Source organism: Aethalodelphis obliquidens, unplaced genomic scaffold (assembly GCF_003676395.1).
Source record: "Aethalodelphis obliquidens isolate GAN/ISIS:26980383/991018 unplaced genomic scaffold, ASM367639v1 scaffold81, whole genome shotgun sequence".
Classification (NCBI taxonomy): domain Eukaryota; kingdom Metazoa; phylum Chordata; class Mammalia; order Artiodactyla; family Delphinidae; genus Aethalodelphis; species Aethalodelphis obliquidens.
Genome location: NW_020838025.1, coordinates 3,659,853 through 3,676,813, shown reverse-complemented (window position 1 = coordinate 3,676,813; position 16,961 = coordinate 3,659,853). Strand labels below are relative to the sequence as shown.

General features: G+C 43.6%; 2 protein-coding genes across 8 annotated transcripts in view; one reads left to right on the top strand and one right to left on the bottom strand.

Moving 5' to 3' along the window:
* The window catches only part of MED12L (mediator complex subunit 12L), a 330,647-nt gene that overhangs the window by 190,734 nt on the left and 122,952 nt on the right, over positions 1–16,961 (top strand). The gene's annotated exons all lie outside the window — the stretch shown is intronic.
* The window catches only part of GPR87 (G protein-coupled receptor 87), a 23,397-nt gene continuing 8,457 nt past the window's right edge, over positions 2,022–16,961 (bottom strand). For 2 of the 7 annotated variants that reach the window (XM_027092815.1, XM_027092814.1), the window contains 3 exons: positions 16,297–16,448; positions 7,802–7,933; positions 2,022–3,148 (listed from right to left, as the gene is read on the bottom strand). In XM_027092815.1, the coding sequence (XP_026948616.1) occupies positions 2,106–3,148; positions 7,802–7,835 (1,077 nt within the window). In that variant the 5' untranslated portion in view covers positions 7,836–7,933; positions 16,297–16,448 and the 3' untranslated portion in view covers positions 2,022–2,105. Of the gene's footprint in view, positions 3,149–7,801; positions 7,934–12,273; positions 12,385–16,296; positions 16,449–16,961 lie in introns of all 7 variants that reach the window. The other 5 variants (XM_027092816.1, XM_027092813.1, XM_027092817.1 and 2 more) reach the window with 4 other exon arrangements.

Below are 16,961 nucleotides of genomic sequence, written 5' to 3'. Positions count from 1 at the left end.
TTCTATTAGTCAGTTTCTCTGCATGTAAGTTTTATAAGTAATAGAAAAATTTCTTTTTGAAAGTATCTGAATATGTTTCTCATTTGCATAAAATAAAGACTAACTTTGTTATTTATTGCTGCCTTAAGAGGGTCCTGAAACATTGACTATAATCCAAAGGCTCCATGTAAGAGATTTTAGATTTCAAGTTTAAGATTGTTTCCAAATTATCAATTAATTAAAAACCAGTCAAATAGAATGCTTATTTTCTTCAATATTAATGCAGTAGTTTGTATTAACTTATGACACCAGCACAATATTTTATGCTATTCCTGTTGATATTATGTTAGTTATATAAATGATTCATTCTTGGTTGGCCTGGATAAGTAATTTTTGTGACCACAATGTGAGCGTTGGTGTAAAAAACAAGCAGTATGATTCTGATGTTTTGGTAATATAGCTTTAAAAAAATAGGGATAATCCTTTCTATTTTTTTCCTAAGTCAATGTTTCAAGATGTCCCATTGATTTAATCATGTAATTTCAGAGAATAAATCCACCCTTACATAAAATGTACCCACTAACTCTACAGCAATCCAATTTTAGAAACATGCAAGTGGGATTGAAATATTTTAAGGACCTCTTAGACTGAGGCCTGAATTTTAGAGGATTAAATGAAGTCTGGGGTTTGGTAAATTTCAGAGCACCAAATGGAGCCATTGATGCTATTAAAGATGGTAGGTTCTTAGTTTTTAGGTTCTGAGGTGAACATGCCTTTAACAGAATACACACACACACACACACACACACACACACACAGAGGCAAGTGGGTAGTATCACTTTTGAGTGGGATATTTGACTTCTTTTTTGCTCACTTTAGCTTTTTAGAATTTCGCAGGCAGATCGTTTACAAGAGTCTAAATAAAATATCGCACTGTTTTGCATGTGTATGTCTGCTTTGTCTCCGTTAACCGGTAATGTTCCCTTTTCCTCAGCAAACATGCCTTTACTCCTGTTCTTTTAACGCTCCCCTGGTTCCTTGTTGAGTGTTAGGAACAAATTAGGCGTCTAGTCAGTGGTCAAGCAGCTGAAGGCTTTGAAAAAGAATGAAGGCTCAAAGGTTTATATCGAAGCAGAAACTATTCTAAGATAGTTCTTTTTTGACTTGATTTATTGAGCTCTGTTCTTCACCTGAAGGTGTTACTTTTAAACTAATGATATCCCTATTAATGATGGGATACAGCTCAAAAGGAAGACTATTTTAAAACTCTAGTTTTTCTAAAATAAGGACTATTAAGTGGCTTTTGAATAAACTATATATACTTGATTATTAACCAAGCCTTCACATTCTCTTCTCTACCCTTAGTACAGGAGGATTCAAATGCAGCATAGGGTATAAGAATGTCAAACATAAGTTCAGAGTGTTTTATCCAAAATCTACTTGTCTTAATACTCTTTTTTTTTTTTTTTTGGTCACACTTTTTTTTTTCTCTGAAATAATCTAAGTTTAAAATCAGTTAATTGACTTAAGTCTTTCAAATGCGTTGCTTAAAAAAACACAGTTGAACTTTCTTGCCTACCCCCCACCCCGCACTGTGCAAGTTTTTCTCATATGCATAAGACATAAATAAACACAGACAGGGGATAATGGCTAAAGGTTGTGTATGGGCCATAGATACAATGACAGAAAGACCTAGCAATCCATATTTACTCAGTTACATCTGCAGTGTATGAGCTGTGTTGAAAACAGCATTTTCTTTCCCAAATCTTAGGGATCCAGGTTAGATAGAGTTCCCTCCACTTCCTCTTCTTTCAGAAGTGGCTTCAGAGCACCAGCATTTCCTGGAAGCATTTCCTGCAGTGCGCTGGCATTGCTATGGCCTTTTCTGCACCTGTAACCTGCTCCTTCAACCTTGAGCCATGATCCCGCCTCTTGTTAATTTCACTTTTTTGGTATGCCTTAATGTTTTTCTCAGTTCCAAATTATACCCCAACTTCATATCATCTCAGTTCTCTTTTCATCCATATTTCGATGGGCTCAAGCGAGGGTAATCAAAAGACAAATTTATTTACACTTTGTACACATTGACTTCGACAAGCAAGAGAAGGCCTGGTGGCCTTTAACTCCTACACGTCAGTATAATCATAGTATATGCGGACCTCTGATCTTCTGACACTTTGCAGTGATCGGATGCTCTCACTCCTCGTTCTGATATTTGATTTCTTGAACAGCCTTCTTGAGAATGAGCGACACATAAAAAAGTAAATTATCGGATCCAGGCACACGTTGCACGCAGACAAGAAAAGCGTCATTTCTTTGCAGTAATATAGGATTTCGTGTGCCGATTCATCTAAGAGTCTGTCCAGGTGACTAAAAGTGAAAGGAATCCTGCACAAGTGATAGGGTAGGAAACAGGTGAAAAACACGGCCACGACCACCCGAATGCTCTGGTTGTGTCTTCGCTTTCGGCTGGACTGGCTCACGAACTGCCTGCTGGATTTGTGGATGTACCTGGATATGGCTATGTAACATCCTATCAACATCGCCAGCACAACCACAAACAAGCAGCTGTTGACATAAATGATGGCCTTATGCCATTTCACTCCCAGAGGACTCTTAAGTTTCATGCACTCATGAATATTTTCCCTAGTTGGTTGACCGTTTGTTAGAATGATGTTTGGCAAGGACAGGATAGCCATGAGCACCCAGACACCAATAGACAAAATCTTTGTAAAGGTTATGCTGTACATGCGAGAGTCGCCAAACGGCTTTACCACCTTCAGGTAGCGATCAATGCTTATCAGCCCGAGAAACACGATGGAAGTATACATGTTGGCGTAAAATAAAACCGAAGTGTATCGGCAGAGGATAAACTTGAAGTCCCAAGGTCCAAATCCTGCATCGTGGACTATTCGAAATGGGAACGTCAGCGTCATTATGAGGTCAGCAACCACTATGTTCTTGAGATAAAATATGAAGCTGGTTTTATTCCTAATGTGGAAGAAGATCCACACTGCTAGACCATTCAGCAAGATGCTTGCCACAAAGATGACGAGGTAAAGCCCAGGCAAGACGACAGTGTCAAATTCGTTGTTAATGGTGGTGTTCTTTCCGGGTCCATCGCTTGTGTTACTTGGGGTGTGATTCCCTGGACCGTGCAGCTCATTATCTGTAGGAGAAGCGGGGAGACGTCACTTCAGTGCTTTGATGCCTGCCCTACAGAGTGCTGGGCTTCCTCACAGGCTGAACTATTGCCGTTTCGGGCTAGTTAAAAGATGTCTTTAGTAATTTAAAGACTCAGTTTATTGCACTGTGAATGCTTTGAGTGCCTAAAGAATTGGTGGCCTCACACAACGAGGTCCTACTGTATGGTGCAGGGAACTGTACTCAATTTCCTGTAATAAACCATAATTGAAAGGAACATGAAAAAGAATGTGTGTGTGTGTGTGTATATATATATATATATATATATATATATATAGAACTGAATCACTTTGCTATACACCAGAAACTAACACAACATTGTAAATCAACTATACTTCAATAAACAGACGAAAAAACATTAAAAAAAAAAAAAAGAACTGGTGACCTCACCCCTAAATCCCCCACCCCCAAGTCCCATGAGTAGAATGTGAATTTCTGGCTCTCTGTGCTAACTGTTTGAAAATGAAAATAAATATACCGGTGAAAATTACCTTGATTAGATTTTTAATTCAGTGTTTGATATCCTTACAAATAGAATCAACAAAATTTGGGAGCAGAAAATTAGAATTTTATATAACAGAATGGTAGCATGTGGTTATTCTTTTAGTGCAGTCTTTGGCAGGCGCTCTTTGAAATATCTTTTTCTCTCTCTTAGTTTTAAGCTATTTAATCATCAAGAACTGGGAAAGAGTAAAACTAGCAGGTCATTTTGAATTTTTTGTCCATGACTTTTTTTTTTTATAATACTTAAGAAACTTTAGGGACCATCGTTAGGAAGAGAAATAAAAAGGAACAATTGTCATTAATATTTAAATTCATTCTCAAGGAGGACAGTTATTAAAAATAATTGCAGTCTGGTACCTATTTTAATTTACAAGTCTAGATTATACGTATTGTGCTGAGAATATGAAAATTTTAAACCTTTTGCTATTTTGGAATTTTGAGTTCATGTTGTTAAAGACCTGCACCACTGTATCATATAATCAGTGAAATGGTTTATGAACATTGGATTTGCCTGACAGCCATGAGAACGGGCCTCTCAGATCTCCTACTGCAAGGAGTGTAATTGATGGGCAACTCCAGCTCAGTGTTCTGAACCCAGCACTGTTTTCTTGCTGATGCCATGCTTCGCATGGACTGCTCCCAGCCAGTAACTGAGCACATGATACTAAGACAAGCCTGTTTCTGGGACAGTAGGGGTTTCTCTGACGAGTGACTTTGGCTGGAGGACTTTGCATCAGTCTGGTCAAAACTTTCTTCAGGGCTTCCCTGGTGGCGCAGTGGTTGAGAGTCCGCCTGCCAATGCAGGGGACACGGGTTCGTGCCCTGGTCCGGGAAGATCCCACATGCCGCGGAGCGGCTGGGCCTGTGAGCCAGGGCCGCTGAGCCTGCGCGTCCGGAGCCTGTACTCCGCCACGGGAGAGGCCGCAACGGTGAGAGGCCCATGTACCGCAAAAAAAAACTTTCTTCAAACTACACTGAAGTCTGAATCTGCCTCCTCTGCCTCCTTGCTCCCCTCTCTCTTCCACAGAGGTCAGACCTGCACAGCTGTCAGCAGTCCCTCTGGGCAATCACCCCCATAAATCTCTTGACCATCCAGTTACATTTTGTCTTTTTTTTTTTAAAACTGGAGCTAACAATTTACAAATGAACTGTGTGGATGTAAGTTGACAAGGAAGGCCATTTCTGAATTTTCACGTCTCACTAATAATGTTTACTATAGTTACAATTATGTTTTGGAATGATTTTGTTTTAGAGCTAACAGCATGAATTTAGCCCTCATTTCCCTACATGACAGGCGGCGAAGTATATATTTTGTTTCCCTTCTTTGAAGAAGCGAACCCAGGAAGATAGTTTTGATGATTATAATCTAAAAACAGGTTCTTAAATTGCTGCCTGAAATTTAAGTGTAGGCTGTTCCCGAGTAACCTTGTCCCCTTGGTGATTCTTTCCCTTTTATTCTCTGCTACCAGTGTTTTTAAAAACTGGTATTCCTGGCTTAAACGTCCTTACACAGGCTGGTAATTTATACCTGGACTAGCCTGTTATGATGAGACCCACAGTCTTATTAAGCTTTACAAGTTTAAAATGCCTGATTCAGCTGCCATCTGTACTCCTGTTGCCAGTTTCAAATGTTGTCTTGGAACAGGATCGTTCAAGCCTGTCTTTAACTTAATGAAGTGTCTCAGTCTTGGCCGTTTCTGCTCCATCAGATCTACATCAGCGTCCATGCCCTTAGAAGCTTCTTAAGATGTGCAGCTTTACCTGGGTTAAGATACCTGCTTGACTTAATTTCCCCAATTAAACTATTAACAGTTACTTTCATCTAACCCAGAATAGAACCCTAAGGGAAGTAGAGAGAGGATAGGTAACTTTTAAACAGGATAAGTGGTCTAGCTGAGGGACCCAGCCTGAAAAGGGGCAGCTGCATCATCTCCTGAAACACTGGTTATACCTTGTAACAATTACTAACGAATGATTTTCAAAACCATTGTAAATGCAAGTAGAATGGTTTGCGAACCATAGCATAATAGGCATGGAGTATTTCCACCCTTAGTGTCGGCTCCCTGGATCTGCTGTGCTTTTCCGTTGTGGAACGGAAGGACCCATACTTCTCAGGGTTGGGTAGGGATTTTGTATCTGTTTATTATATACTTTAAAGTTTTAATTGTATGAACAAGCACTCTTACTAAATGACGATTTACTGATCAGTTATATTTATCATCAAACACAGTCTTAAATCAGCATGTCAGAAATAGTCCTTAAAGATACTCTGAGTCATAAATAACATCAGGTATGAGTAACCTTGTTCCACAGTGATTATTGAACCGTTCCGTGGCTTTGAGACAGTCTGCTGAGCATGTCACCTCACAGTTTTGCTTCTTTAGTTTATGTACGGGATTAACGCTCTAGAATATAGGATTTCTTAATTCAGTGGAATAGGCTTGGGCTTGTTTATTACTTCATTTACAAATTCTACATTTATGAGGCAGCTGAAACAAATTAGTGGTTAAAGCCTGTTACGGGTTATCCTATGCAATAAATATGGTAGTGGAGAGAAAAATAGTTCCTGCGAAGCAGGAATAACCATCTGTGGGTTGCTCTGGAAGGTTCAGAACTTAATATAGAGAGTTCTGTGTGACATAGTTTTTTTTTTTTTTTTTTAGAATTAAGTCTGTGGTATATTCTTTCCTGCCAGCCTTTCTTCTCTTCTGTATCATTGCCCCAGTTTTTCCAAAGCCTGTGGCTATGCCCAGAAGCGTTTCTCTGCAATGTTCCCACTCAGTAACAAAGACCGTTAAAAGTGAGTGGCTTTCTTTCCCCAGGAGGTTTTATCATGTTGTTCTTTGCTGTCAGTAAAGAGCTTGGCCAGGTTAGGGAACATTTTTAATGACAAGTAGTTTGGTGATTCAATTAAGAAAAACTAGAAGCTGTTTTGACAGTGTAAAGGCTGTTTTCTCACAGCTCACACACTCCTTATCTCCCAAGATGTTATTCCCTGTTTGTTTAGTGCAGAGCTTGATTACAGGGTGATAATTGAGGGTAAAAATCCTTTTCTTATTCTCCCCTCTGCTCCCCCTCTTCCAACTCCTTTTAAACTGAATTAGCAGAGGCAATGACATACGAACACTGGTTCCACAGTAGATCATCATTTTGTGCCAGTGGGTTTGTGAGAGTGGTTTTGTGGGATGTGTGTGTTGCGGCTGTGGCTGCCTGTGTTTGTGTGTAAGGGGGATCGTGTGTTCACCTGTGTGTGCTGGAGAAACGCGTGGGCTTTGTAGCCAGATACTGCTTCAGCCACATGTGGCTCCTGTATTGGACAGGGCAGATAGAGGGCATTGCAGGCAGTCCCCTTTGACAATGCTGGTTCAGTCACTTCATGACTTTGTAAGATGGAATGAATAGCGGCCATTTTGCTGAATCTTCTGAGAGTTAAACGCTCTGCATACGTTTCAAGCACAGTGTCTAGTACTCAGTAGATGTTCACTCTCTGACTTTTGTGTCATTAATAGCAGTCACATTCTGAACGATATGTGTTGAAGAATCTCGGTCCTTTTGCTTTTGGTGAAGCTGCATTGTTGCTCGTTGGGGCATGTCACACTTAGGCACAAAGTGTGAAAGTATCAACGATATATCACTGCTCTACCTGCCAGGTGGGAATGAAATACCAAAGTCACGCAAATTGCAGAGTGTCACTCCCCTGGCACAGCTGCCCTTGCATGACCATTTTCTAGCTACCCAGTAGTGTAGGTAGATGTTGTCTTGACCTCTTGGGGAATCTCAGTGAACCTTGATCTAGACTGTCACATCTGAAAAGTAATATGTACTTTAGTTTGGGTATGAAAAACTTCCCCAATTATTAGTTTAATCTTTCTTGTTCTTTTAGAGATGGTCTCTAGATGAAACAAAGCTTAAAAACAAAGTGACGGCAAGTTAAGTTTCTCTCACTGATGCCACCCTGCATGTTTGCTGTTTTACATTTAATGAAAGGCAAGGATAAATGCTGGTTTATTTTGTTAGTTGGTTGGTGACCGCTAAAACCCCTAAATGGCCACATAGTGTAAATAACAGTTATTGATCAAGTAAGATTTTCTTTGCATTTTTCCCTACCGCTTACCTGGTAATTTTGCAAATGTCACGTTGAGCCCCATTCTTTAGTTCTGAGGGACTGTAAGCAAAAATACGTGTCAGGAAACACTCGGGGACGATTGACGCAAGGGCTCAGCATAGGTTATTCCTGGTTTGATTTCTGGGGGCCGGGGTGGGGGGGAGAGAAACAGTTAGGCAGGAATTTGAACACACAGTATTTCGATCTTTACTTTTAAAAAAAAGAAGAAAAAAAAAAAAGATATCCCCACGATTCAGAAAAGGCTTATTCTTTGGATAGGAACGACTGTGCCACATAAGAATTGTCTGTTTTTCTGTGCTCTTTCAGTGTGCCAGGAAGCATGGACCGTTTCTGTGTACGCTCTCTCCGTCTGAATGCCACTGTGTGGCCCTGGGAAAGTTACTTAACGTCTCTGTGACTGAGTGTCCTCATCTCTGAAATGAGAATAATAGCAGCCATACAACAGGATTGTGATAAGGATTATGTGACATAGTCCATAAGGCACCTGTCAGAACCTAGGTCAAAGAATGTGCTCAGGACATATTAGCCTATGCCTTGCCATCCTGCTTCCGCCTCACTCTACACGCCCCAGCCCCTAACCTCAGCACATGTTCTTACATACATGTATGATGAGACGTTTTAACAATCTCCAACTGTATATAAATTAAGAGATCTAGCGCTGATATATGTAAAGAGTGTTTTATAAGCTCAAATATATTCAGCATCCAGTCATTCCTGTAATCTCTAGGGTTCTAGTTTTGGATTTACACTAACCAGCTGTGTGACCTTCATCGTCACCCCACCTTTTTGGAATTTCGGACTGAAGCCCCTAAAAAAAATCCCTATCAGGACCCAGATTTATGTGGGCTTCTACGTTTTCCTCAAACATAGGTTCCCATGAAGAATTTATTACCATTTGAACATTTGTCTCGTAAGTCCCTGTATTTCTCTGTGCTAACTGGATTCCATCCAACCTCAGAGTTTGGCTAGGAGTGAACCATTAAATTAGCTTTGAGTGACTGGTGTGTGATTTTGGGCTAAGTACCCTAACTTTTCTGAGCTTCAGATTCCTCACAACCTTTTTATCGGGATTACCTGAGACCATATGTGCACGTGACGTTGCTCTGAATGCTCTAGGACAGTCCCCCCAGTTCTCCTTGAGCAGCCTTCTCTGTGTCTAGGCCCTGTTTTCTGACTCCTCAGGTGTCGATCCAAGAGAGAAGAAATCCTGGGAACTGTTGTCATAAGTGTGCTGCTGAAGCCAGATGTGTTTCGGGAACAGTTCACTGTAGGGACGTTGCACTGTTTCTCATGAAATGAAACCATGTGAGGCCTTCGTGTCCCCTCACTGATATTGCTCCTATACCACACAGCTGCAGAGAGCCCCCAAGTAAGCTCGTCCCCTCCAAGTACAAGGCAATCTTCCGATTGCATCAGCAGTTGCATCTGCTGAGTCAGCAGGGAGAGAGCACTTCGGAGGCAAAAGTATATTTAAGAATTGGGCCGCAAGTGGAGAGGCACATGTTTCTTTCTCTGTTACTTTGTCCTTCTCTTCTGCTCCCTAGTAACACGTGAAGTTCAGGGGCTGGATTTGGTAGTAGATGGAAAAAGTGGTGTCTGGGCTTCCCTGGTGACGCGGTGGTTGAGAGTCCGCCTGCCGGTGCAGGGGACACAGGTTCGTGCCCCGGTCCGGGAGGATCCCACATGCCGCGGAGCAGCTGGGCCCGTGAGCCATGGCCGCTGAGCCTGCGCGTCCGGAGCCTATGCTCCGCAACGGGAGAGGCCACAAAGTGAGAGGCCCGCATACCGCAAAAAACAAAAAAAAAAGAACAAAGAAGTGGTGTCCGAATTTTCAGTGATTTCCTCCCCTCCACCAATCAGCTCTTTTGAGAGTTTAGAAGCCCTGTCCATGCCTCTCACCTTGAATCGCTAGGGTAGGTGGTATATAGTGGGTGGTCAAAAGGTATCCATTGGTTAATGGATCATAGACAATGATTAGGGCTCTTAGACTCCCGCCTTTTTGAGTGTCGGTGTTGCCGCGTTTTTAAAGTAAGGCAAGGAGGTAAAACCCTACTTCCCCCCCCCCCCCCCATAAAAGTTTACTGGGATTGAGGCAGTTTTCTAAACTTCATAATAATGACCTTTGGATTTCAGCAAACCTTATTTTCTTGAATCCAAGTTCTCGTGGAAACATTTCAAGGAGTTTACATGAAAGACATCTCTAATTTTCTGTTCCTCTGTGGGCGAGTTATGTGGTTTTCCATCTTTTTGGCTTCACGTATACCTTACTTGATAACAGGAAATCCAGTATGGCTTATCCACACTGGAGGAAAAGCAGTGTCTAGAAGTGGGTGAGCCAGAGCAGCAGTAAGAGATAGCAGACAGCCATTAAGGAGGACACGGAAAAGAGTCTGGGAGGAAATATTTGCATATCATGTTTCTGATGAAGGATTAAATTCAGAACATACAGAGAACTTCTACAACTTCCTAATAAGAAAAAAACAGCCCAATTAAAAAGTGGTCTAAAGATTTGTATAGACTTTTTACCAAAAGCACATGAAAAAATGCTCAATATCATTAGTCATTGGGGGAATTCAAATAAAAAACACAGTGAGATACTATTTCACATCAACCAGAATGGCTATAAATAAAAAAGACAATTAGAAATGTCACCGAGGATATGGAGAGGAAGGAACCCTTGTACACCGCTGGTGGGAATTTAAAATCATACGGCCACTTTGAAAACAGGTTGGTAGTTTTTTAAAAAGTTTCACCTAAATTTATGTTCTGACCCAACAATTCCACTTATAGGTATCTACTCAAGAGAAATGGAAACATAGACCTATGCAAAGACTTATATGCAAGTAGCATATAAGTTTTTAGTAGCATTATTCATAATAGCTAAGAGTTGAATCAACCCAAATGTCAACTGATGAATGGATAAACCAAAGGCAGTAAAGTCACATAATGGAATACTACTCAGCAATAAAAAGGAGTGAAATACACCTATAATATGGATGGATTCAAAAACGTTTTGCTAGGGAAAGAAGCCAGATACAAAATACCACTAAGATGAAATGTCTAGAGGCAAGTCTATAGGGGTGGAAAGTAGATGAGGGCTAGGGGTGGGCGTGGAGACTCACTGTAAGGGTATGAGGGGTTTTATTAGGGTGATAAAAACTGGATTATGATGGTGGTTGCACAGCTCTATAAATTAATTAAAAATCATTGAATTGTACATTTAAAATGGATGAAAATTATGGTATGTAAATTATATTTGAATGAAGTTTAAAAGGAACAAATAGTATACAGAAGAGGAAAGGAATAGATACAAGCTAGCAGCTCACTGTGCAATAACGGATGAGTTTTCAAGGCCAGGGAAAAGCACCTAGTAAGCACATTCCCTGTCACCTCTTGAAAAAGATAGTGAAATGCAAAATAAGTTCAGCAGGAGTTTCCGCCCCTTGACGTAGGTGAGGGGCACTGCTTAGCGATCTGGATGATTCATTTATGAGTTTTCTTCTTTTACCATGTATTTTTTTTTTTTTCTTTTTTTTGCGGTATGCGGGCCTCTCACTGCTGTGGCCTCTCCCGTTGCGGAGCACAGGCTCTGGATGCGCAGGCTCAGCGGCCGTGGCTCACGGGCCCAGCCGCTCCGCGGCATGTGGGATCGTCCCAGACCGGGGCACGAACCCATGTCCCCTGCATCGGCAGGCAGACTCTCAACCACTGCGCCACCAGGGAAGCCCCATGAGTTTCTTCTTTTCGAATTCGGTTCAAAATCCAGAGACCCTGGCTGTGGGTGATTATTTGTACTTTGGGGGCATCCATGCTCCCATTTTCTTAATTCCTATGGAAACTATATGAGAGAGTTGGGTTTTAATTAGTTCAGACATGATATTTGGATTTTTCTGGAGTCAAGTTTGTTTTCCAGGTTTGGGAAATGAGATGTTTTATTCTCCTCAGCTGGCTTATGAGACTATCCTCTTGCCTCCTTCGTCTCTTATACTACCTTCTCTAGATGAAATGCCCCCCCTAATTTAGGCCACGGCTCCTCATTTTTGCATTTTCTTTTTCTCACGAGCGTGCATGTCTCCTCGGATGGTCGGCCATCACCTCTCTTCTACAATCTTCCCTTCCCCAGACTTCAGTCCACTGTGTACGCTGGAGTGTGTCGTCTGTCTGTGTTCCTCAAACTCAGCATTTCTAAACTTGAACTGTCTTTCCTTCCTTTGGCACACATCATTTTCCTTTCATCCCTGTGTATGAATATTTGGTTCATCTCTTAGTTGAGAGAGTTTAAGACCTCAGTACTGGACTGGATCTTTCTCTCTTCCTTGCCCCCATCTAGTCAGTCACTTATCTAGTCTTTCTGCTTCTTCTGTTACAATATCATTCCTTTGTTTCTGTCCTCACCTTGCTCCTCCCAGTCATCTTCCAGATCCAGGCCCTCCTAGTGTCACATGTGGCCCTGTACTGACCTCCTCTCTGGTCTTCCTGCTTCTTGCTTCTCTCCTCTTGAAGCTGGCTGTCCTGCTTCTTGTTGCTAGATTCTTCTTTCTAAATTACCCATGTCATCGTGTTCTCTAACCCTGAGTATGATAAGACAGGGAACTTCTTGAATTACAGTTACTAATGAAATATAAGGAATTATTTTTTTTTACTGTTGGAGATCATGGAGTTTGGAAGCCAAAAGATGCTGGGTTCTGATAATTAAAAGTTGGCACCCAACTTTGGGAGAAATCTTCTTGTCCCATAATTAATCCTCTGAATCAGATGACAATAATACCTACTCTATAGAATCATTATGAGGTTAAGTGAGAATATACGTTTATGAATTATGTGCTTTGTGAACATAGCTTTTGCCTGTGTTATTTCCACTAATCCTTGCCTACATGGAATTCACGATCATTTTCATCTGATCGGGGATTCTCTCCGTTAACCTAACTGTTGCCTCTCAGGGGCGTGCCTTGTGTTCAGTCCCCGATTTTTCTTCATACCCATTCCTGCTCCTGCATGGCCTCCGTTCTCCCCCTCTTTCCCTACCTTGGGAATCTCTACCTCCCCTTCAGTGTCAAGGTCAGAATCTGACCTTTTCTATGAGGTCATTTTCTCAAAGTCTACTGATGGTCCACGCTCAGGGATTATAAAGAGGGTAAAGGGGAGGGTAAGTTTCTGCCCTCAAGGAATTTAGAATCTACTGGAGGATCCAGACGTACAACAGACCACAAAATACAGAGTGAGAGGTTGGGATGCTATAGAAATCCAGAGGTAGAGGTGTCCCCTGATGAGGGGAAGCAGGGATCAGGGAGGTTCCATGGCAGCTTCGATCCTGGCTTGTGGCAGGTTTGCTGAAGGTCCGATGGGAAAGGAGCACATGGAAATGCTGCGCATGGCCCAAGGTAACATGCAGTAGTCTGCTGGGGAGACGATGATGGCCTTGAGTGGTGGAGAGATGTGACAGATCGAGGCATATTGAGCAGTGAGTGGCTGACTGATGTTGGTGCAAAGGGACGGGGAGTGTTGTGTCCTCCCAGGATTTGGCAGTGGGTGTCGGTCTCTTTCACTGATGTTGGGGCCCGTGAGAGGAGGGGCACATGAAAGAATGGGTGGAGTTCAGGTTTAGGTTTGTTGATTTCAGGATGCCCGTGTAGCATCCATGTGGAGATGTCTACTAAGGAATTGAAGATAGAGGTCTGGAGCCTGAGGAGGTGCTCCTGGCTGGTGAGGTACATTTAAGATCAACAGAAGACCTGTGATAGAAAAAGCGATGGGAGTGGCTGAGGTTGCCCAGGATGAACCTGCCCGCTAGAGTGAGAATAGGAGAAGGCTGACTTCGAAGCTTTTAAGGAGCAATTCTCGGGAAAGTGAAGTGCCTGAAGGAGTGCTCAGAGAACTGGAAGGATTACCGGCAAAGATTAATGTTCTGTGAACTGAGATGGGAGTTTACGAAATGAGAAGTCGTAACTCGCGCCATTGGATGGGATTTGGTAACAGAGAGGTCACTGTTGGTCTTTGCCGGGGCTGCATATGTCGTGCTGCCTGAGTGCAGGGGCTGGGTACGGGGGGAAGTAGGGGCAGAGCAGAGGGCTGATGACAGAGGGTTGGGTAATACTTGTGAGGTCAGGAAGTAAGGGAATGGTTTCAGACAACTCTTTCAAAAAAAAAAAAAAAAAAAGAACAAAACACTATGCTTACCACAGGAAAAAGAGAGAGAGGGTGGGGGGTAGAGGTAGATATAGTACTGATGGAAGATTCTGCTAAGCTTCTCATTTCATGTCTTACATTTAAAAATATTTTTCCTCACTTGGCTTAAAAAAACAAAACAAACAAACCCTTGCTCCTACCCCTGGCCGACACGGTGGCGGTGTGGTGCCGACCCCAGCTCTGCCGCCTTTCAGCTTTCTGACCCTCAGTCTCCTCCTGTGTACAGTGGCTGTGATGATGTATCCACTATGGGGTGAGGTTGAAGTGAGAATGTTTATGAAGCATCTGGCACAGCTGTGCAGGGTATGGCTAAGTCTTACAAGCCCCTGTTGCATGTTGTAGGTACACAGTAGAATGCATTTAGTGATTGATGGGTTGGACACAGCGTGAATGAAACTCATTTCTCACCACCTGAGAACTGTTGCGTGGTTTGTAGTTTCAGCCGCTCCGTGAGGAGTCATTTGATCGTTTTGCTCCAAGAGCTTCGTACCGGTTGCCTCTGAGCCTCATCTACCTGCTCTTTCTTCAACAGCAGCACCGAAGCTCCCGGGCCCCCCGTGCAGTTTACAGCAGAGCCGCTGTGCGTACTCTGCGCGTCCCAGCGCCTGCAGGGTGTGGGGATGAGCATTGCTTCAGCTGTAGTCATGGGCTTGGGTCCAGGATCTCACTGATGGGCAGGAACCCTGTCATGCCACCTACTGCTCCCCTAGCTGAGAGCTGACGAAACCTCTCAAGAAGGCGATGTCTGTGGCAGTCCTGGGTTTCACAGCCATTCCTGAGGTTAGATAGCATCGAGGCTGAGAGGAGACCTTCTAGGTTTTTTCCAGCCAACCATTGATATGATCCTTTGACTATTAACTGTGTTGCGATGTTGTTAGTTGTAAGCTGGCTTTTTTTTTTTTTTGCGGTACGCGGGCCTCTCACCATTGTGGCCTCTCCCGTTGCGGATCACAGGCTCCGGACGCACAGGCTCAGCGGCCATGGCTCACGGGCTCAGCCGCTCTGCAGCATGTGGGATCTTCCCGGACCAGGGCACGAACCCACGTCCCCCGCATCGGCAGGCGGACTCCCAACCACTGCGCCACCAGGGAAGCCCTAAGCTGGCTTTTTAAATGAGTGAAATGAAATGGTAGAAAAGGATGAACATGTCCTCAGTGTCTCCTTTGTCTTAGGCCTTGAACTTGTTGCTTGATTTCTCCTGCAACCCTCATAGCAGCCCGTGCCCTAGGTGCGTTTTATTCCCATTTTCTTCCCCAGCTGGGAAGATCTGAGGTTTAGACATGTTAATTCACTTGCCCTGACTCACACAGCCAGTAATGCGTAGGATCAGCATTCCCATCAGATCTGACTGAAACCGCATCTGCGGTTTTTCCCATGATCCTGCCCTGGAGTCCACATGCAGAGCAGTTCTGGGGTTGGTATTGGAGGGCCGGAAACGGGAGGGCCAGGATAGGGCAGCGGTGGCATTTGTTTTCCCTGTCAAGCTCGTGAAGGAACTGGGGATCTTCTAAACGGGAGATGTAGTTTGGCTTGGCCTGAACCATGTGGAAAACAGCAGGAAATTTCACTTAAGCATGCAGCTTTGGATCCTATCTTGGAACAGAAGATCTGCCCACAGTGAGCGTGAGCAGTCCAGCAGTGTTCGCTGACTCTTCCCTTTGGAGAATATGCTGTCTGGGTCACCAGCTCACGGCATCCTCTGCCGACGTCCCTGGGCCTCCTCACTCGGGAGCATTGCTCGCCAGGTCCTGTAGGCGCTTGATTTTGCAACTCTCGGTGCGTTTATCGTTTACTCTTCTATGACGACATTTGACCTATATGGATCATCGGATGTCCTACGTTGACTATAAACATGCCTTTCTTCCTCCCTCTCTACCAACTCCTAATTTTTCTCGCTTCGGTGACCCACACTTAGCATTCTTAACAAAATGACTTTCCTGGTACCGCTTAGCAACCCAGAAAGAATAGTGGCAGGAGATCTTGTTGTTTAGTGCACACCCAAGAATTAATTAATTGTCACAGTTGAACTTTTCTCTGTGCCCAGCCCTCTTCTGAGGCCTTTAAGTGAAAACCCTAACTGGTCGTATGGTTAAACTGCTTTTATGGTTGGAAAAATGGAGATTCTGTGTCTCAAGGAAGGAAAGGTTTATTAATGGCGGAGCAGAGGCTTGACTGAACCCAGGTGCGCTGGGTGCGCAAACCTCCGCTGTAGCCTGGAAGGGCGGTGGGAAGACCGGGGGAGCATCAGCACCCGGGGCTCCGGACCTGCTGCGATGGGCACACAGCTTTGTTCTCACCGTTCCCGGGCTAGGTCTCCACACGGGCGGGCGGGCAGCTGCTGTGCCGGGCTGGGGAACTCCCTCCTCAGCAGGCGGAGCCGGCAGGCGTGCGCAGCAGGCCATGCGATCCTTAATTCTCCCCGGCTTCCCAGGGCCTCGTTATTGCCTTTCTGGTCAAGATTTGAAAGATAAATGCCAGTTAAATGCTTGCTCCCCAGAGCAAGCTCCGTAGAGCTTGCTGCTCACGATTTTTTGGACTGATTATTTGGTGATGGTGGTTCTCAAGTGACAGAGTTGTAGTATAATCCTCTCTCTTATTTGTCCTCCACTTTTCAATGTGTTCTTAAGAAGCTCACGTCTGGAACTGCAAGAATTTCAGATCTGAGGGGGTTTTTTTTGGCGGGAGGGTGGAGAGGGGTCAGTTTCTTGTAGAAAAGCTATATTAAGCCAGTAGAGCATATGGGAATACTGCTGTAGTCCCTAAAGTTCAGTGGAGAGATGTAATGTTCACAGGACCCACCTAAGGCAAAACTTCTGGTGAAAGGTGCAGCCTTTCTTGCATTTTGGAATCACCTGTGACGTAAGAATCTTTCCCAATTTAAGCCTGAGAGAGAGAGAGAGAGAGAGAGAAAGAGAGAGAGAGAGAGAGAGAGAGAGAGAGAGAGAGAGAGAGAGAGAGAGAG